Source organism: Cervus elaphus, chromosome 14, assembly GCF_910594005.1.
Source record: "Cervus elaphus chromosome 14, mCerEla1.1, whole genome shotgun sequence".
Lineage (NCBI taxonomy): Eukaryota > Metazoa > Chordata > Mammalia > Artiodactyla > Cervidae > Cervus > Cervus elaphus.
The window spans coordinates 9,967,750-9,990,419 of record NC_057828.1 but is presented as its reverse complement, the minus strand read 5'-3'; the positions used below and the strand labels follow the sequence as shown (position 1 = coordinate 9,990,419).

At 40.2% G+C, this 22,670-nt stretch overlaps 1 protein-coding gene across 4 annotated transcripts in view; it reads right to left on the bottom strand.

Annotated features, from left to right (window-relative positions):
* Nucleotides 1–22,670, bottom strand: part of KCNT2 (potassium sodium-activated channel subfamily T member 2) — a 429,544-nt gene that overhangs the window by 43,134 nt on the left and 363,740 nt on the right. For all 4 annotated transcript variants that reach the window (XM_043924233.1, XM_043924236.1, XM_043924234.1 and 1 more), the window contains 3 exons: nucleotides 22,005–22,116; nucleotides 2,660–2,761; nucleotides 901–984 (listed from right to left, as the gene is read on the bottom strand). In XM_043924233.1, coding sequence (XP_043780168.1) covers nucleotides 901–984; nucleotides 2,660–2,761; nucleotides 22,005–22,116 — 298 coding nt within the window. The remainder of the gene's footprint in view (nucleotides 1–900; nucleotides 985–2,659; nucleotides 2,762–22,004; nucleotides 22,117–22,670) is intronic.

Here is a 22,670-nt window from a genome sequence, read left to right as displayed (position 1 = left end):
TACTGCATTCCATCTAAACCTTATCTCTCAGGTCAACTCAAACTTGAGAAACTAAAGGCTCAATTTGTGGCAGCATGGCATTGCATTAGTTCCATCTCAGTGGGTGACACCACTGGTAATTGACTGGGAATTGTTGGAAACCTGTATGTGAGGGTTTGTTTAAATGTTGAGATAACTAGAGGGTGATACTGGGACTTAGTGGACAGGGTTGGCTGATGATACAAATTCTGAAGTGCAAAGGACACTCCAGAAAAAAAACAAATAGTCCATCCAAAGGTCTATAGCATCCCTACTGAGAAAGGTGTGCAATAGGAGGTGCACAGGACTCCCGGACAGGAGGCATGTGCTGCTCCCTCTCTGCTAATCATGAATTTGAATTGTTAACAAATCACTTAAATATACTTGGACATAGTACACTTATTTATAAAACAGGTTAGAGAATTCCCTGGTGGTCCAGTGGTTAGGACTCCATGCTTTCCCTACAGGGGGCCCTGGTCAGGGAAAAAAAATCCTTCAATTTGTGGGACATGGCCAAAGATAAGAAAGAAAAAAAAAGAAAAAAAAAAAACACAGAAGTTAAACGACATGATCAGTGTTTTCCTTGGCAGTATGACATCCTATGTCAGAAACTATTCATCTCAAATGCCAGCTGAGGGGGGTGGGGAGAGGGAAACACTTGTGAATTTTGTTCTGAATGGCTATTTGCAAGATTATTAATTTAAATAATGTTTTCCCTAAACATTTTTTAATCAATTTAAAAAACCAGGATGCTATTCTTTGAGCATATGTTAGAAAACTAAATAAATAAATGATATAGAAGAGTTAGCCAAAGAGCATTATAGACGGATTTCAGAAATGCCTGTCAGAAGTATCTTCCACTTCAGATAGTAGTTAACTTACAGAGCAAAGAAACCCCGATCCTGGTGTAGTATCCAATCCCAACAGAAGTCTGGTAATAGAAATCATATAGTCCTTCACAAATGACTGCAACAGAAATAAAATATGTATTTATCGTGTGTATGAAAAACAGAATAGCTTAGAGTGTGAATATCTTATTGCATCTTAAAGGTTACATTAAAGGTTATCACATCACTGCTGTTATTGTTTAGTGACTAAAGTTGTGCCCGACTCTTTTGCAACCTGATGAACTGTAGTCAGCCAGGCTTCTCTGCCCATGGGATTTCCCAGGCAAGAATACTGGAGTGGGTTGCCACTTCCTTCTCCGGTGATGTTCCCGGCCCAGGGATTGAACCTGCGTTTTCAGCACTGGCAGGCAGATTCTTTACCACTGAGCCACCAGGGAAGCACTATAATGTCATTGAAAGTGAAAGTGTTAGTCACTCAGTTGTGTCTGAGTCTTTCTGACTCCATGGACTATAGCCCACCAGGCTCCTCTGTCTATGGAATTCTACGGGCAAGAATACTGGAGTGGATCGCCATTCCCTTCTCTAGGAGATCTTTCTGACCCAAGAATTGAACCTGTGTCTCCTGCATTAGCAGGCAGATTCTTTGCAGTCTGAACCAGCAGGGAAGCCCACTTTAGGTGGTGGTAGTTTAGTCGCTAAGTCGTGTCTGACTCTTGCGACCCCATGGACTGTTGCCCACCAGACTCCTCTGTCCGTGGGATTCTCCAGGCAAGAATATTGGAGTGGGTTGCCATTTCCTTCTCCAATCATTAAGCCTCCATTAATAAAAGAAATAAAAATCTATCTTGTCAGTGTGCTAAATACACATGTACAGTTAAGCTGTCCTTAAAAAATATGGAAACTATTATTTTCTAGGATATACTGATATGTTTAAATTTTATGCATGCTATTGGACATGAGGAAAACAATTCTAGATTTTTAATAACAAAAAACTATAAGCTGAATAAAAGAGAATATTTTCTAAAAGTTTGTAATGACTAAAATTTACAATGAAATATTTCAACTAGTTTTTTTGTTGCTGTTGTTTTTTGTTTAAATCCCTATGAATATCTTTTTTCCCTTAATGGACATATTTAGAAATTATCTGAATACTTGAATCAAAGAATATGAAATATATTGCTGCTGTTAAGCTTCCGGCAGAGTTTAAAAAAATAGTGTATGTGTATAAAATAAAACCCAAACTTAGCAATGATGAAATGACAATGTAAAACTCTGCCATTCAGAAACAAACTGAATGTTTCTGAGAGGCTGTAAAATTTTCCTTACATGTTTCTAAGGTAGGCAATAGTTATCAGATGTTGAAAATGTCCTTGATTTGTCAGTTTATTGACATTATTTGGTATCTTATTTTTTTTAATGTGTATTAGAAAGAAAGGTGTCTTTTTCTTAACCTAGTAATTTTTTCTTAACTTTTATTTATAGTCTTGTTATATAAGGAAAGGAATATGTAGATGAATTAAAGCATCACATGAAAGTCTGTAGGACACTGGTGTCAAAGAATGCCTAATATCATCTCATAGATTATTCGGAAAAATAATTATTTTTTTCTTACAATGTCTTTCATAGGCACATTTAGGTCATTCATTAAATACATGAAATAAAACATTGGGTTACTTCCAGAGCCAATTTAAGTTGACAGTTCCATGAGAAACACTAGTTGTATCATTCGTTTGATAGAATCGAAACAAAACAGAAAATAAACTCTTTAGAGAGCAACAGGAAACACTGGGTACCTGATAGAGAAGTGTGTCCAACATGCTGATACTGAACACCCTCCCAGCAGCAAAAGGCAGTCGGAATATGAAGGCCAAGTTAGAACCTCGTTCTCTTTCTTTCTGTTCAGAAATTTAAAAAAGAATAATTTGTGAGCATCCTCTATCTTATGCTTTTCTGCTTAAATTCTAACAAATGTGAAGAAAGTAATTTTTGTCACGCGGTTCTTAGCGATGAATGCATCGTGACTTCACCTTTAATTGTATTGTTAATGACCCTTTACTTTTCATAACTGTGCATGCATGCTCCGTCGTGTCTGACTCTTTTGCAGCTCCCATGGACTGGAGTCCACTGGGCTCCTCGGTCCATGGGATTACCCAGGCAAGAGTATAGGAATGGGTTTCCATTTCCTTCTCCAGGGGTTTTTCCCAACCCAGGAAGCGAACCCACATCTCCTGCATTGGCAGGATTCTTTACCATTGAGCCACCTGGGAAGACCCTTTCATAACCATGTTTTCTTAATTAAAATACCCAACAGTTAAGAAAGCTGGATCCTTTCATACATTAAACATTTATTTACCCTTTGTACGTAGTTCTTAACAGGATTTGAAGTGATGTTAATAAAAAGAACAAACACAATAGCATTATTTCATCAAATTTGAAAAAAAAAAACCTAAAGCCACCTAATGTACCATAATATCTAGAATATCAGCTTTTGAATATTCTCAAATGTAAGGACACAAAATACAGGCAAGTAGGAGTGATCACAACCAGTAGATTCTAAAGCTTTCTGTCATTTGAGTTTTAATTTGTCAATCTGCCTTTCAAGTTGTGCCAGCCATACCTTTTCTCTGTCATAAATGACAGAAGTGGTATGGACCTAACAGAAGCAGAAGGTATTAAGATGAAGTGGCAAGAATACACAGAACTATACAAAAAGATCTTAATGACCCAGATAACCATGATGGTGTGATCACTCACCTAGAGCCAGACATCCTGGAATACGAAGACAAGTGGGCCTTAGGAAGCATCTCTATGAACAAAGCTAGTGGAGGTGATGGAATTCCAGTTGAGCTATTTCAAATCCTGAAAGATGAGGCTATGAAAGTGCTGCACTCAATATGCCAGCAAATTTGGACAACTCAGCAGTGGCCACAGGACTGGAAAAGGTCAGTTATCATTCCAATCCCAAAGAGAGGCAATCCCAAAGAATGTTCAAACTACTGCACAATTGCACTCATCTCACACTCTAGCAAAATAATGCTCAAAACTCGCCAAGTGAGGTTTCAACAGTATGTGAACCGAGTACTTCCAAATGTCCAAGCTGGATTTAGAAAAGGCAGAGGGAGCAGAGATGAAATTGTCAACATATGATGGATCACAGAAAAATAAGAGAGTTCCAGAAAAAACATCTACTTATGCTTTACTGACTACGCCAAAGCTTTAGACTGTGTGGATCACAAAAAACTGTGGAAAATTCTTCAAGAGATAGGAATACCAGACCACCTTACCTGCCTCCTGAGAAATCTGTATGCAGGTCAAGAAGCAATAGTTAGAAACAGACATGGAAAAACAGACTGGTTCCAAATTGGGATAGGAGTATGTCAAGGTTTTATATTGTCACCCTGCTTATTTAACTTATATGCAGAGTACATCATGTGAAATGCTAGGCTTGATGAAGCACAAGCTGAAATCAAAATTGCCATGAGAAATATCAATAACCTCAGATATGCAGATAATACCAGTCTTATGGCAGAAAGCAAAGAAGAACTAAAGAGCCTCTTGATAAAAGTGAAATTAAAGCCATAAAATTAAAAAAACGCTTGCTCCTCGGAAGGAAAGCTATGACAAACCTAGACAGTGTATTAAAACGCAAAGACATTACTTTGCTGACAAAGGTCCGTGTAGTCAAATCTTTTCTAGTAGTCATGTATGGATGTGAGTGTTGGACCAAAAAGAAGGCTAAGGGTTGAAGAATTGATGCTTTTAAATTGTGGTGTTGGCAAGCCTCTTGATAGTCCCTTGGACTGCAAGGTGATCAAACTGGTCAATTCCAAAGGAAATCAGTCCTGAATATTCCTTGGAAGGACTGATACTGAAGCTGAAGCTTCAATACTTTAGCCACCTGTTGCAAAGGACTGACTCATCTGTAAAGACCCTGATGCTGGGAAAGATTGAAGGCAGGAGGAGAAGGAGATGACAGAGGATGAGATGGTTGGATCGCATCACTGACTTAATGGACATGCGTTTGAGCAAGTTCCAGGAGTTGGAGATGGACAGGGACCTAGCCTGGTGTTCTGCAATCCATGGGGTTGCAAATAGTCGGACATGACTGATTTACTGAACTGAATTGACTGAGCCATACCAAACTGCAGCTAAAGTTCTGTAAATGACCCCCAAAAGTGTGTTTAAACCAGAGAGAGAAAAATATCATATTTTAAAGCACATGTGTGGAATCTAGAAAAATGGTATAGATGAACTTATTTGCAGGGCAGGGGTAGAGACACAGACATAGAGAACAAATGTCTGGACATGGAGGGGTAAAGTGGGGGTGGGATGAAACAGGAGATTGGGATTAACATATATGTACACTATTGATACTAGTATAAAAACTAATGAGAACCTACTGTAAAGCACAAGGGGAAATAAAAGGAAGGTAGAATCTGTTTTTAGGACATATATTTGTTAATCTTAAAACAGGATTCCAGTATACAGTAGGTGCAAAAAACACTGTTTGAATCCACTTACATGAGGTACCCAGAATTTAAAATTCAGAGTCAGAAAGGACACTGGTAGATGTCAGGAGTCAGGGAGTCGGGAAAGAGGGGTATGGGAAGTCAGTGTTTAAAGGGGATAGAGGTTCAGTTTAGGAAGGTGAAAAAAATCCCAGAGATGGATGACAGAAAGTGTTGCAGAACAATGTGAATGTACTTAGTGTCCCTGAACTGTACAGTTCAATATGCTTAAAATAGCACATTTTACATCATAAGACTTTTACCACAGTAAAAAAAAAAAAAAAAAAAAGTGAAAAAGCATGTGTTTGTGTGTATAATGGTGTATGAGGGTTTCTTTTGAAAAATTCTGTTGCAATTATTGCCCATTAATAAGCAAAGGCCTAAGAGCAAATGTTTGTGTAAGACTGGAACAAAATTCTTAAGGATGAAACTTCACCTTGTACTCAGGTGGTCACCTCAAAGATGCTTGTTTCTCTTGTTGCCAGCTTCCCCTTACCAGGAAAGACAGACAGAGAAAGCAAATGAAAACATCAGCCCTCACTCTCTGAGGCAACAGAAGGGGGCTCCAGTTTCGAATGCAGCAAATTTAGGAGATCTCAAGGGAAGGATGGCTCCATGTCCATCTTTTTAGGAATGGGTGGGAGGGCAGACTGCTGACAGAGGGGGTCTTGGAGATGAAAACCGGGGCCACTGCTCCTGATTGTTGTCATGATGGTACTAGAGCGAGCAGACCCCTGGGCTTTCCCTGGACAGACAGACGAGGCTGGGCTCAGCATCAGCCCTGTCAGGGAGAAAGAGGAGTTACTCCACCCCATCTGTCATGTCTACTAGTTGAGTAGACTGTCCAGAGTATAAGGACATCCTGACTTGAAATGTAAGGAGAAGGAAGCATATGCAAGTGGTGCCCCCTTGGTATCTGTGTCCTGGTATCAGTGATCTGCATCACATCACAATGCAGTCACTGACTTATTAGCCTTGGTATCAGCAGAGCCTGTTTGAACTGCCTAGGTAGGCAGTTTGGAGATGCTCCAAATGAGCTATCTTTCTACAAATCTGGAGCCACAAGTGGTTCTTAAGTTGTGCTAAATGCCTGGCACACAGTCAGTGAAATTTTATTGAACAAATGAATAAGTCTTTTTCTACTTACAATAGTTGTCTAAATCTAAAGAAAATTTGCTGCATAAGGTTTATAATATTTGTATGAAGAGGCAGGAAACAAACAATTTGAGGTTCATTCAACACCCCTCTCTTCTCACTTCAGTTCTTTAATGGAGGCTTGAAGGTGGAAAAAAACTGCAGAGTTTGTGTTATGCAAAGTTCTCTGACTTTAGTATATCTTTTGACTACTGTGTTTTACAAGATACAATAATAAATATTTCTGTGATTTCTTCTAGTACAAACATATACTATATTAATTTTTTTCAGGCATACTTCCTTTCTTGGTATAATTCTGGATTCAATTAAAGTTTCAGCAATGATTTTGTGTTTTCCTAACATCCACTCATCTAAAACTTTGATGTTGTTTAGTCGCTAAGTTATGTCTGATTCTCACAACCCCTTGGACTGCAGACCATTACGCTCCTCTGTCCATGGGATTTTCCAGGCAAGAATACTGGGTTCCATTTCCTTCTCCAGGGTTTTTTTTCATCCCAGAGATCGACACTTATCTAAAAATACCTAAAACATATCTCAGACATCCAAATCAGAGATCCCAGACACTTTAATATCCTTGGTTGTACCTATCTCTTCCACTTGGTTTGCTATCGTGAACATATGGTTTTGTTGGAAGAAGGAATTTTTTCTGGCATAAATTGTGTTTTCTTTACTGTGTCCATCCAGTGTCATATGGAATGAGCTGATAACATGGTTGGACTTAGCAGATTCTGCCCGGACCCAACACATAGTAATACTGTAACCCCAAATCTAGTGGCTTTTCCCACCATTCACCCTACTTGACCTTCATCACAGGGTATGACACAACATCCTTTCTTTTTTCACTCTTTTCCTCTCTCTTTCTCCCCACCTCTATTCTATTTCAGCAACAGCCCTCAAATCTTCTCTCCAAATTTTTATGTCCTGGCCAAGCTAACTCTGCCTTTCCTCTCACAAAGTTGCTTGCCCAGGGAGTGACCTTTGGAATTCAAACACAGAAAACCCTCACAGTAAAATACAAGCATCTTCAATGAGTTGCTAGAGTTTTGTGTATCCTGCTTAGAGCTTTCCTAGGAAAGAGTCTCAGGGCTTTTTATTGCAGCTCTGAATGTGTATCTCTTCCAGAACAAGTTTCCTATTAGAGCTTCTCACTGAAGTGTGTGCTTAGGAACTGAGGTGACAGAGGATCCTGAGTCCTTAGTGGCTTTAAATCAATCTCTCTTTCTTTCATTTCTTCTTTGTATTGCATACAAGAAGGAGGCAGTTCCAGTAATAAAGACCATTTCTTTTCATTTCCACTTTTCTTCTCACTGGAAAGAGTAGGTTCCTACCACACCCCCACACACATGTGAATGCACACACACACTCACATGCACACAGACACGTGCACGTGCATAAACACATACACATACATGTCTGTTCCAGTCTCAGTGGCAGCTTAGAGGGGTTGCATTTTCTGGATACTCCATGAGTTCATCTTGCTTATGAGGACTCAAGACAACCTCAGTCCCACATCCCCTAACACCCTTGAGTCAACCCAAGGCAAGTTCATGCTGAAGGAGTTTGGGGTGTGGGAGACCCCCTTCCTTATCTCAGAGAAGAATTCAAGGTCTTCAAGGCAGTTACTGCCCTCCTGCACTAAGATACACATAGTCCTTACTTTAGGAATAGAATGATAGGCTAGTTTATCATCCAAATCAGGACCTCTTGACAGGTGCTCCTAGTAAGGATACTGAGACAACAGCTATACACTAGGAGTGCTGGGCAAACTGGGACTCCAACCATGTCACTTATAACTTAGAAATATGTGCTCCACAAACCAGACACGCCAATGACTGCCTGCACCCTGTTCTCCCTGAAGACCCTGCTGCTCCAGAGAATTGAGACATCTGGAAAATTAGAAGCTTCTGAAAAACATGTGCATTCAGTAATATAGAAATTATGTTGAAGGATTAAACGTGAATTTTTATAGGGACACAAACATTCAATCTATGCAACTTTAAGCCTATTGTGTGAAATCACAGTACTATACACATTCTTCTTTTTTCTTTTTCTTTACTGTGAATATGTTAAAAATAACTGATATTCTTGCCTGTTTATCCCAGGATCTATCCCCAGTGTGTATTAGTTTGCTCTATCATTGACTACATAGCAGTATATGATTTATAGACATGATCCTTTATGAAAGTGTTGTTAGTTGATCAATCATGTTTGACTCTTTGCAACCCCAGGGTCTGTAGCCTGCTAGCCTCCTCTCTTCATTGGATTCTCCAGGCAAGAATACTGGAGTGGGTTGCCATTCTCCTCTCCAGGGGATGTTCCTGACCCAGGGATCAAACCCAGGTCTCCTACATTATAGGTAGATTCTTTACCATCTGAGACATTCTGATGAACAGATGTCAATTCAGTTTAGTTCTGGCACTCATTACTCAGAATTGGCCAAGACCCTGCAGATTAGGGACTCAGTCCCACAAGACTGATCTCATTTCAGCCACCAGCTGCAAGTCCTCGGTGTCTCCAATCAAACAGCACCTCTTGTCCATCCAGCTACAAATCTGGGGTTCCCCACAACTCCCACAATTTCAGTAATCTTCCAGAATGCTCACAGAACTCACAAAAGTGTTAAATTTAAGGACTATCACATAAATATAAAGAATGCAAATGAACAGCAGATGAAAAGGTACACTGGGCAAGTCTGGACGCGTTGTAAGCACAGGAGCTTCTGTCTCCATGGAGTCTGAGGGCACCACCCTCCTGGGACATCAATATGTTCACCAATCAGGAGGCTATCTAAGCCTCATTCTTCAGTGTTTTTATCAAAGCTCCATTATATAGGCATGATTAATTAAATCATTAACCACATGATGAAACTCAATCTTCAGCCCCTCTTCCTTCCCTGGAGGGAGGGAGGTGAGCAGGTACTGAAAGTTTCAGTTTCCTAATCACATCTTTGCTGTTTCTGACAACTAGCCTTCACCCTAAAGCCATCTCCACGAATGCCTCGTTAACATAAAATCACGTACGAATAACAAAATGCACTTCTATCACTTAGGAAATTCCAAGAGTTTTTGAAGCCCTGTGTCAGGAACTATGGACAAAGAGCAAACATTAACTTTTCTTTATACCATACTATTCATCTCATGTTTTCATTACTTTGCTTCTTACATCAATGTGTAATTAGTATATGATGGCTAAAGTGTAATTATGATCATTAACAGAGAAAGGTTCAAAAGCAACTTTAAAAAAAGTAGGCTTGAAGCTTAAGCATGAATAAAAGGCATTTTTATGAAATGCATCAAAAGAAGAGAAATGAAATGTCTTCAAAGGAAAATGAGACAAACTTTCCATCTCTGCTTAGCTCTCATACCGTGTTTCTGATGCCTGCTACATTAATTTTGTTAGGAGGAGTGTCAATGACCCAATGATCAATAACAGAACTCAGGAAGTACAGTTGGAATGCCATATCTACAGGTTCTGCATCTGCCCACTTCAGCCAATCATGGACTGAAAATATTTGGGGAAAAAATTCCATAAAGTTCCCAAAAGTAAAATGAGTTTGCCACCTACTGGCAACTATTTACATAGAATTTACATTGTATAATATTAGATATTATAACTAATCAGATTATTAAAAATACACAGGAGGATGTGTGTACATAGGCTATATGCAGACACTAAATCATTTCATATAAGGGACTTGAGCATCCTCAGATTTTGATTCTGCTGAAGAGTGGGAAGGGAGGGGACTGAAACCCATTCCCCATGGACACTGAGGGAAGACTCTATTATTGGATAAATAATATCAGTGAGTCGATGTGAATATCCAGGACCAGAAAGATAATGTGAAACAAACAAATGAACAACAACAACAACAAAAAAAAAACAGCAACAATGATAGAAAATTAGATTAAAAAAGCAAGCTAAAGCATGATGTTCAGGAATGTTTAGATTGATTTTACAAATCTGAAGAAAGTAAGGGTGGTATGCCACATATAACAAAGAATATTGACTGTCCACCAAAACTCATCGCCTAATTCTTCTTGGGCACATGGTTGGACTACCTTTCTCAGTCTCCCCTGAAGTTAGGTGTGGCCACAGGATTGGGTTCTAGCCAATGGCATCTGAGTGGAGTCTGTGTGCCACTCCCAGACCTGGCCTGGGAGAATCTCCATCTAATTAATATTGATGTGTGAACATTACTTGCTGCAGTTAGTCAGATGTTAGAAGAAAGTAGCTCAGGTAAGAATTAACTTCAAGTTCCCAGGGGCACTAGTGGTAAAGAACCCTCCTGCCAATGCAGCAGATGTAAGAGACTTGAATTCTATCCCTGGGTTGGGAAGATCCCCTGAAGGAGGACATGGCAACCCACTCGAGTATTCTTGCCTGGAGAACCCCATGGACTGAAGAGCCTGGTGGGCTACAGTCCATAGGGTCACACACAGTTGGACACACCTGAAGCAACTTAGCGCACAGACTAAATAGGGAGTCAGAGATTAAGAGCCTCCAATATGTGTTTCTGGATGCCTACGAAAATAGGATATACAACTGAAACAATAGTGATTGAACAGCAAAGTCCAACACTACTGTCTCAATAGCCTCAAAGGAGTTTTGAAAAGATATGAGAGATAGGGGTGAGGAGGCAAATAAATAACTTAAACATTATATTTAAGAGGGAACTTTAGATATATTTTGGCCATAAAAATGAATGGAATTAAGCATACCAGAATTTTGCCAAGTTTTTGAGAGAAATGAACAGTCCAGTTTGAAAAATCTTTAATAGATTTTAGAAATCTTTAGAAAATTGCCTTTATGAGCTTAAAAATCTTTAGTTTTTTTTTTTTTTTTCCTTAACTTGAATAAGCAAAGGGTAGGTTATAAAAGTAGCAAAAGTGGACTTCCCCAGTGGTCTAGTGGTTAAGAATCTGCCTTCCAATGCTGTGGGAATGAGTTCAATCCCTGGTCAGGGAACTAAGACCCTTCATGCTCCATTTTTGTTGTTCAATTGCTCAGTCGTGTCTGACTCTTTGGCAACCCACTCCAGTATTCTTGCCTGGAGAACCCCATGGACTGAAGAGCCTGGTGGGCTACAGTCCATAGGGTCACATACAGTTGGGCACAACTGAAGCAACTTAGCGCACAGACTAAATAGGGACTGCAGCATGCCAGGTTTCCCTGTCCTTCACTGTCTCCTGGAGTTTGCTCAAACTCTTGTCTGTAGATTTGGTGATGCCACCCAACCATCTCATCCTCTGTTACCCCATTTCCTTCTGCCCTCAGTCTTTATCAGCATCAGGGTCTTTTCTAATGAGCTGACTCTTCAAATCAGGTGACCAAATAATGGAGCTTCAGCTTCAGGATCAGTCCTTCAAATGAATATTCAGGGTTGATTTAATTTAGGTCTGATCTCCTTATAGTTGAGGGGATTCTAAAGACTCTTTTCCAGCACCACAGTCAGTTCAGTTCAGTCACTCAGTCATGTCCAACTCTTTGCGACCCCATGGACTTCATCCCGACAGGCTTCCCTATATATTACCAACTCCCAGAGTTTACTTAAACCCATGTCCATTGAGTTCATGATGCCATTCAAACATCTCATCCTGTCGTCCCATTCTCCTCCAGCCTTCAATATTTCTCAGCATCACGGTCTTTTCAAATAGGTCAGTACTTTGCATCAGGTGGCCAAAGTATTGGAGTTTCAGCTTCAACATCAGTCCTTCAAATGAATATTCAGGACTGAGTTCATTTATGATTGACTGGTTGGATCTCCTTTCAGTCCAAGGGACCCTCAAGAGTCTTCTCCACCACCACAGTTCAAAAGCATCAATAATTTGGCACTCAGCTTTCCTCATAGTCCAAATCTCACATTCATACACGACTACTGGAAAAACCATAGCTTTGACTACATGGACCTTTGTTGGCAAAGTAATGTCTCTGTTTTTAATATGCTGTCTTGGTTGATCATTTTTTTTTTTCTTTCAAAGACCAAGTGTCTTTTAATTTCATCGTTGGAATCACCATCTGCAATGATTTTAGAGACCAAGAAAATAAAGTCTCTCGCTGTTTCCATTGATTCCCCATCTATTCACCATAAAGTGATTGACCAGATCCCATGATCTTAGTTTTCTGAATGTTGAGTTGTAAGCCAGCTTTTTCACTATCCTCTTTCACTTTCATCAAGAAGCTCTTCAGTTCTTCTTCGCTTTCTGCCACAAGGGTGGTGTCACCTGCATATCTGAGGTTATAGATATTTCTCCTGGCAATCTTGATTTAAGCTTGAGAGTCATCTAGCCCAGCATTTCCCATGATGTACTCTGCATGTGTGAGGATAACAGGCAGGAAGGCCAGGGGTCTCCAAACAGATGAAATAGGCTGCAAGTGCCAGACATTTTTCTCTCTCTTAAGCGGCAGGAGGAAACAAACTAGCGATATTTTTTTCTTCTCTATACAGATTTGAAAGGAGGTTTCTCTTAAAATGCTGTGTTGCCATGACACCTGGTTTCACCTGAAGCTAACTATTCTCAAACCTTGAGTTAACCAATACATTTTTTTTTCTTATGGAAATGTTTGTCTTAAGATATGTTAATTTACCCCAGATTCTGTAAGTTCTGCCAAATGGCCCAACCTACTTACTCAGATATTGTTCCCCTAATCTATGTAAACGAAACTATTTGTTTGGTAATCTGCCCTTCTACAAGATTCAAGTCAATTGTTTTATGGCCTGGGATGAATTATCTGGTGCCATTCTAAATTTTAAGACATTCCTTTCTTTTCACTAACAGACTGTGAGTGAGTATATAACACAGCTATAGACTAGAAGGGGGGTACTCTTTCTGCCCCCTTCTGATGCCTATGTCAGAAGCTTTCTCTATCTCCTTTATACTTTAATAAAACTTTATTACACAAAAGCTCTGAGCGATCCAGCCTCGTCTCTGGCCCCAGATTGAATTTGTCTCCTCCGGAGGCCAAAAATCCTGGCGTCTTATCGTTCAACAACAACCTTTCACATGTAAGTAAAATAAGCAGGGTGACAATATACAGCCTTGACATATGCCTTTCCCTATTTGGAACCAGTCTGTTGTTCCATGTCCACTTTTAACTGTCACTTCTTGACTTACACACAGATTTCTGAAAAGCAGGGTCACATTGTCTGCTATTCCCACCTCTTTCAGAATTTTCCAGTTTGTTGTAACCCACACAGTCAAAGGCTTTGGCATAGTCAATAAAACAGAAGTTGATATTTTTCTGGAACTCTCTTGCTTTTTTGAGGATCCAATGGATGTTGACAATTTGATCTCTGGTTTCTCTGCCTTTTCAAAATCCAGCTTGAACATCTGGAAGTTTGCAGTTCATGTACTGTTGAAGCATGGCTTGAATTTTGAGTGTTACTTTGCTAGCTTGTGAGATGAGTGCAATTGTGTGGTAGTTTGAACATTCTTTGCATGATTGAAATGAAAACTGATCTTTTTCAGTCCTGTGGCCACTGCTGAGTTTTCCACACTTGCTGGCATATTGAGTGTAGCACTTTCACAGCATCATCTTTTAGGATTTGAAATAGCTCAACTGGAATTCTATCAGCCATACTACCTTTGTTCGTAGTGATGCTTCCTAAGGCCCACTTGACTTTACATTCCAGGATGTCTGGCTCTAGGTGAGTGATCACACCTTCATGGTTATCTGGGTCATGAAGATCAGTTTGTATAGTTCTTCTGTATATTCTTGCCACCTCTTCTTAATATCTTCTGCTTCTGTTAGGTTCATACCATTTCTGTCATTTATTTTGCCCATCTTTGCATGAAGTATTCCCTTGGTATCTCTCATTTTCTTGAAGATATCTCTAGTGTTTCCCATTCTATTCTTTTCCTTTATTTCTTTGTATTGATCACTGAGGAAGGCTTCCTTATCTCTCCCTGCTATTCTTTGGAACTCTGCATTGAAATGGATATATCTTTCCTTTTCTCTTTTGCCTTTAGCTTCTCTACTTTCTTTCAGCTATTTGTAAGGCCTCCTCAGATAACCATTGTGCCTATTTGCTTTTATTTTCCTTGGGGATGGTCTTAATCACTGCCTCCTGAGCAATGTCATGAACCTCCATCCATAATTCTTCAGGCACTCTGTCTATCAGATCTGAACCCTTGAATCTATTTTCTACATCCACTGTAAAATAGTAAGGGATTTGATTTAGGTCATATCTGAATGGTCTAATGGTTTTCCCTACTTTCTTCAATTTAAGTCTGAATTTGGCAATAAGGAGTTCATGATCTGAGCCACAGTCAACTCCTGGTCTTATTTTTCTGACTGTATAGAGCTTTTCCATCTCCAATCTGATTTCAGTATTGACCATCTGGTGATGTCCATGTGTGGAGTCTTCTCTTTGTTGTTGGAAGAGAGTCTTTGTTATGACCAGTATGTTCTCCATTCTTTTGGCAAAACTCTATGAGCCTTTGACCTCCTTCGTTTTGTACTCCGAGGCCAAACTTGACTGTTACTCCAGGTATTTCTTGACTTCCTACTTTTGCATTCTAGTCCTCTATAACGAAAAGGACATCTTTTTCGGGTGTTAGTTCTAGAAGGTCTTGTAGGTCTTCATAGAACCGTTCAGCTTCAGCTTCTTCAGCAATACTTGTCAGGGCATAGACTTAGTTTACTGTGATATTGAATGGTTTGCCTTGGAAACGAACAGGGATCATTCTGTCGTTTTTGAGATTGCCGTTTTTGAGATCCAAGTACTGCATTTCGGACTCTTTTCTTGACTATCATGGCTACTCCATTTCTTCTAAGGAATTCTTGCCCATAGTAGTAGATATAATGGTGATTTGAGTTAAATTCACCCATTCCAGTCCATTTTAGTTCACTGATTCCTAAAATGTCAATGTTCACTCTTGCCATCTTCTGTTTGACCACTTCCAATTTGCCTTGATTCATGGACCTAACATTCCAGGTTCCTGTGTAATATTGCTCTTTACAGCATCATACTTTACTTCCATCACCAGTCACATCCACAGCTGGGTGCTGTTTTTGCTTTGGCTCCATCTCTTCATTCTCTCTGGAGTTATTTCTCCACTGATCTCCAGTAGCACATTGGGCACCCGCAGACCTGGGGAGTTCATCTTTCAGTGTCCTCTTTTTGCCTTTCCATTCTATTCATGGGGTTTTCAAGGCAAGAATACTGAAGTGGTTTGCCATTCCCTTCTCCAGAGGACCATGTTTTGTTAGAACTCTCCATCATGACCCATCCATCTTGGGTGGCCCTACATGGCATGGCTCACAGTTTCATTGAGTTAGACAAGGCTGTGGTCCATGTGATCAGTTTGATTAGTGTTCTGTGACTGTGGTTTTCATTCTGTCTTCCCTCTGACAGATAAGGATAGGAGGCTTATGGAAGCTTCCTGATGGGAGAGACTGACTGTGGGGGAAACTGGTTCTTTTTCTGATGGGCAGGGCCATGCTCAGTTCAGCTCAGTTCAGTCACTCAGTCGTGTCTGACTCCTTGCGACCCCATGAATCACAGCACGCCAGGCCTCCCTGTCCATCACCAACTCCCAGAGTTTACTCAAACTCATGTCCATCGAGTCGGTGATGCCATCCAGCCATCTCATCCTCTGTTGTCCCCTTCTCCTCCTGCCCCCAATCCCTCCCAGCATCAGGGTCTTTTCCAATGAGTCAACTCTTTGCATGAGGTGGCCAAAGTATTGCAGTTTCAGCTACAGAATCAGTCCGTCCAATGCTCAGTAAATCTTTATTCCAATTTTCTATTGATTTTGGTGCTGTATTCCCTCCCTGTTGTTTGACCTGAGGCCAAACTACGGGGGAGGCAATGAAGATAAAGGTCCTATGCAGGCACTGCTGCATTCCGTGCCCCTGACACTGCAGCAGGCCACCGCTTCTGTCGGAGACTCCTGGACACTCACAGGTAAGTCTGGGTCAGTCCCTTGAGGGGTCACTGGTCTTTTCTCCTGGTTCCTGGTGTGCACAAGGTTTTGTCTGTGCCCTCCAAGATTCTGTTTCCCCAGCCCTGTGTAAGTTCTGGTGGCTCTATGGTGGGGTTAATGGCGACCTCCTCCAAACAGTTCAGTTCAGTTAGAAATGAACAGTTACCATTATCAGTGATGGCACGTGTCTTAGATTTCCAGCCCTGCCATAAGGAAGTGTCATAAACAGAGTGGCTAAAACAACTGAAATGTGTTGCCTCTCAGTTCTGAAAGCTCAGAGTTTGAAATGAAGGTGTTTCCAGCTTTGGTTTCTTCTGAGGACTCAGTGATGGATTTGTTCCAGGCCTCTCCTCTTGGCTTGTGGATATCTGTCTTCCCTTTATAAGTGTCTGTCCCTGGGTCTGAATTTACACTTTTTATAAGGATGCCGATCATTCTGGGTTAGGCCCTAAAGGCCTTCTTTATCTTCCTTACCTCAGTAAAATCCTGTCTTCAGAGAATTTCACCTTCCGAAGTAGTGGAGGCTAAGACTCCAACACATTTTTGGTGGGGCAGAGGGGCACAATTCAACCCATAATGGTGGTGGTGGTTGTTTAGTAGCTAAGGCATGTCTGACTCTTGGGATCCCCGTGGAATGTAGCCTGCCAGACTCCTCTGTCCATGGGATTCTCCAGGTAAGAATAGTGGAGTGGGTTGCCATTTCCTTCTCCAGGGGATCTTCCTGACCCAGGAATCAAACCCGGGTCTCTTGCACTGAAGGTGGATTCTTTACCGACTGAGCTATGAGGCAAGCAACCTAAAATGTTTCTATGTGACAATCTGATTTCAATAGATATAACTGAGAGTAACTGAATTAAAATTCACTTACTGAATTTTTACTGATTTTCCATGGCTTTATAACACTGAAACCATTGATTTCAATTCCACTTCCCTTAATGCCTCTATTCTTAATAATTTGGTAATATGTTATTTTTTATTCTTCTTGGAAAATATCTAGAAGATGCAAGTGAAAGAAAGTGAAGTGAAAGTGTTAGTAACTCAGTCCTGTCTGTTCTTTGCAACTCCATGGACACCCCATGGCCCACAGCTCACCAGGCTCCTCTGTGTATGGGATGTCCCAAGCAAGAATACTGGAGTGGATTGCCATTTCCCACTCCAGGGTATCTTCGAAACCAGAGAGAGAACCCAGGTGTCCTGCATTGCAGGCAGATTCTTTATCATCTGAGACACCAGGGAAGCCCCCAAGAAGATGCAAGGGTAAACATAAATCTCAAGAAATAAATGAATTCCCTAATGCCAAAAAAGAAAACTGTGTTCTTCCCTTTCTTTTTCCTTGAGAGTTTTCTTTTAGAAAATTTGCAATTGTAAATCCTTTCCTTGTCTCTTAGAGACAGATGCAAAACCTTTGAAAACATGAATAACCTCCAGACAGCTTTTTATCCCAGGAATGTCTTGAGGGCCTTGGAACTATCTTTATGAAATGAGAACATAAAGTACCCTGTCTGTCTCTTTGGGAGTTTAGCCTAGATGCCAGGCTCCAAGTTGTAACTTCTTGTTTCTGCGAAGATAGAAGAAAATTTATTTGCCCTTTGGATCAAGACAATTAAGAAGTATGTAAATGACTGTATCTGCCCAGCTACATAAACAGATGAGATGTCTTTCTGTCCTTGTAATCTCTTTAGCGGATTTCTGAAATGCATATCATATATGATCTGATTTAAAGCTTATTGAAACAAAACTTTTCTACATAAATGAAAAGGACTTTTATATTGGAGGAAAGTTTTTGTTTTTAATTCATTCCCCAACACAGGTAAAAAATTTCATCTTGTTCTTCTTTTCCCCTAACACAATTGACACACAACAGTGTAGACACACAGATTCACCAATACTGAAAATAATTTCCACAGTTATAACCTTACTGTATCAACTGAACTGGTATAAAATTAAATACACATAGAAAAGATCCTGATGCTGGGAAAGATTGAGGGTAGAAGGAGAAGATGACAGAGGATGAGATGGTTGGATGGCATCACCGATTCAATGGACATGAGCTTGAGCACACTCCAGGATATAGTGAAGTACAGGGAAGTGTGGTGTGTTGCAGTCCATGGATTTGCAAAGAGTTGGACATGACTTAGCAACCGAACACAAAAACAATAGAATATTTATTAGTGATGATGCCAACAATACTAATTTATAATTATGCTTCTGATACTATTTATTTGAGCACTGATTATATGCCCAAGCTGGGCTAAATATTGTGACTAGATTGTGTGATGTGGTCTTTGCAATGACCCTATCAATTGGCTATCATCAGTATTTTCCAGAGCAACTACCAAGGGCTATGAAGGTGTAAATGTTTTATCCAGGTTCCATTCCTAGACAGCAGTAGAGCCATGGGTGATGTGACTGCAAAACTTGTCTGCTTCATCATGGGGAGATCCTCCCTTATATGTCATGAAGGAGACCATGCCACACCAGGACTGCATCCATTCCACTGGCTGCTTACTCCTGGGTTTGTCTGTGGATGCTGAGCCATTCAGCTCTGATTACTACCCTTGGTGTTGAGGCCGTGTATGACACAAGGAACGTTTTCTGAACACGAAAGGCTTTACGTTTCTCTTGTGCACCGACTAGATGAAACTGAGCAGCCCTGTCTTTTTTTTTTCGGTTTCCTAGACCTTCCCCCATTTCCAAAGGGCAGATTCAGTTACTAACTAGGGGAGTCAGGTAATGCAGAAAGAAACAAGTGATCCATTTATAGTTACTATAAAGTATTGTCTGTCTTTCCCATGTTACACAATATATCCTTATAGCTTATTTATGTCTAACAGTTTCTATCTCTTAATCCCCTGTAGATTGCCCCTCCCTCCTTCCTTGCCCCACTGGCAGCCACTAGTTTCTTCTGCATATCTATTAGTGTTCTTTTTTTTCATATTCACTAGTTTGTATAAACCTTAAAAAATATGAAACACCATACTGTATATCAACTATACTTCAATAAAGAAAGGAAAGGAAATGATAGTACAGTTATGGGTTCGGGTCTGGGTTCCTCCTTGGGGGATGTGCATACAATCTGATCCACATCTCTGAGTTTCATAGGAACTAAGGCCCCCACTTTAGTGGAGGACAGCAACTTCAGACTTAGCGAAAGCTCCTGGACTCCAGACTGGTTGGAACCAGAAAGCTGATCATTGAGATTCCTGGAACACAGCCTCCAACGAATCAGAGGAGAGTTACACAGCCTGCAGTCCCCCTCCCAATTTTGCCTATAAAAAGTCTTCCCAGAAAACCATCAGAGAGTTCAGGTCTTTAGGGCAGGAGCCTCCCCTTTCTCCTGCATGGCCCTGCAGTAAAACTTTCTCCACTCCAAACTCAGACCTTTCTGTTCCTTTGGTCACACTGTGCCTCTGGCTCACCGATTGGGTTCGACAACATTGATAGCTATCTGATCTTGAAAAAAAAAATGTGATTTAGTCTGTCTTAAACTCAGTTTCCTCATATGGAAGCAGTCTTTAATAGCAGTGTAACTGTGCTTATAAAGAAGCAGTGCTAAGACTCTACTAACATAATGTATGTGACCGGCAATGAAGATGGAAATCACCAGACAAGAACATAGAAGACCCCCTCACTCGACTGTATGTCACCCAGGGATCAAGACAGTGCCTGGCATAACAGGGAATTGAAATAAAGTAAAAGAAAAAAACTAACCAAAATAAATAAATAAATAAGTCATCCTTCTCTCTACCTTATATTATTACAAATAATGAAGATGGCATAGATTTGACACATTTTCACATGTATAAGACTGGATCTTATTTTTTCTCTTACATCAAATTCTCCCAGCATGCTAGTGTTAAGTACACATTGAATGCAAAATCCGTTTATCTCAACAGGCAACCTGGACACTGAGGATGAAAACCATGCCTTTCCATCCCCATAACATGACTGTGCAATAACGCCACCGTCTCCCTTATCATTATTCTCATATTTTCACAATCCTAATAAGTCCCCACCTGGAAAGAGCCTCATTCGATAAAATGTCAGTTCTTGATAGACTTTGACCTTCCTTCTCTCACTACAAGGCTCTCTTGAGTCTTAATTAGCTCTCTCTGATTTCAGGCATATTTAGATTTGTGCTGAGAAAATCTATCTTTGGCTATTTTAAAACCACTCTTCTCAGGTGGCTTTTGAGTCTTTGACATGTCAGGGCCAGTGTTTATTTGATCACAGGTATAGGTTTTTTAGGACTTCCCAAGTGGCACTAGTGGTAAAGAACTGGCCTGCCAATGCAAGAGATGTAAGAGACGTGGGTTCCATCCCTGGGTCAGGAAGATCCCCTGGAGGAAAGCATGGAACCCACTCCAGTATTCTTACCTGGAGAATCCCACGAACAGAGGAGTCTGGTGGGCTAGAGTCCATAGGGTCACAAAGAGTCGGACATGATGAAGCAACTTAGCACACAGCACATACTTTTTACCCATGGATGGTTCACTCGGGGCACAAATTTTGGACACCTTTTACATAACAGTGTGAAGAGAGGTGCTGACCACAAGGCAAGTTTCAAGGGGTTTTAAGTAAAGACAGATGATCGGTTATCCTGACAATTTCAAGGTCATTTATGACAGCAGCCATGCATCTTAGCAGTTGATAGGCAGCTGGATGGATGCTCAGGGGACAGAAGAGCAAACAACTTTCAATTTTAATAAATATTTATAAACAAAACAAAAACAACTCTCCTGAGGTGACAGTTCCCTTACTTTGCTGTTCAGTCGCCAAGTCATGTCCAATTCTTTGCAATCCCATGGACTGCAGCACACCAGACTTCCCTGTTCCCTACTATCTCCCAGAGTTTGCCCAAGTTTATGTTCATTGGATCGGTGATGCTATCCAACCTCTCATCCTCTGATGCCATCTCATCCTCTGTTGCCCTCTTCTGCTGCCTTCAATCTTTCCCAGCATCAGGGTCTTTTCCAATGAGTTAGCTGTTCCCATCAAGTGGGCAAAATATTGGAGCTTCAGCTTCAGTATCAGTCCTTCCAAAGAGTATTCAGGGTTCCCTTACTTACCTAAGCAATAAACTTGACTTTGTCTCAGATTGTATCTCAGATTATCTCATTTGGGGACTGACTTTAAACAAAGCCCATGGGTTTTCTAAGATTTAAAGGATTTTTGAAAACTGCAAATATAGATATCTTGACATAGCACTAATGATATTATCAATAATAGACATAATGTGTGTGTGTGTGTGTGTATGTATATCTTCCAGGTGCATTTAATTCTGTCATAAATCATGCTTTCAATTGGTGATCAATGATGCCAGAATGAGATATTTCCATCATGTTCACTTGTGATATCAATGGTTCAAATCCATCAATATATACTTTAAAAATCTTATAAATTAAGATTTTAGCCCCCATAGAAGAATTCAAAATAGCATTTTTATTTTTAATATTTCATGACATTTCTTTCTACATGTAAAAATTTCCCAAGTTAGTCTTTCAATCCAAACAGTTAAATGCAACTTACTTGATCATGTGGTGACTTACCTTTTCCAGCTTTGAAAGAGCAAGAGAGTAACAGTCTTTGGCTCTGAATTGCATGAATCTCATGTTGGCTGGGTGGGTGAGCTCTGTGATAATACTGAGACTGGAAAACAACCTACATTTCAAAGAAATATTTGCATTACACTAACAATCCAAAATGGTGCTTTTATAACAAAAGGTTTAGGAGTGAGTGATTCCTAGCTGCAGGCATTAAACTACATGCAGTTGCAAGAGCAGGTCATGCCACACCAAAGAATATTTTAACCAACATTTAGCACTGTAACAAAACTAAATTCAGTCACTTGATTTTTAACAGGCATTTTGTTGCTACTCATAAAGCTGATTGAAGAAGTTACCTCATGGAAAAATAATGAAATATAAATTTATAAGATGAATATGTGGATTGGCAAAAATTTCCCACAATGAACTTATTGTCCATAATGTGAGTTCTAAGATTTCCTATGGCTCTCTGTTCTCACAGTATGTGCTTTTAATTGTCAAATCTTACTACAATGAAGCAAACATTGTCATTGAAATAACAACTCATTGTCATGAATTGAGGACAAGGCTCAATGGATAGTGTTGTTCTAGAAGAATCCTGACAATTTCCACTCATCCTAGAGTTTTACATAAGCTTTCTTCCTATTTACTTCCTCCTGCACAATCCAC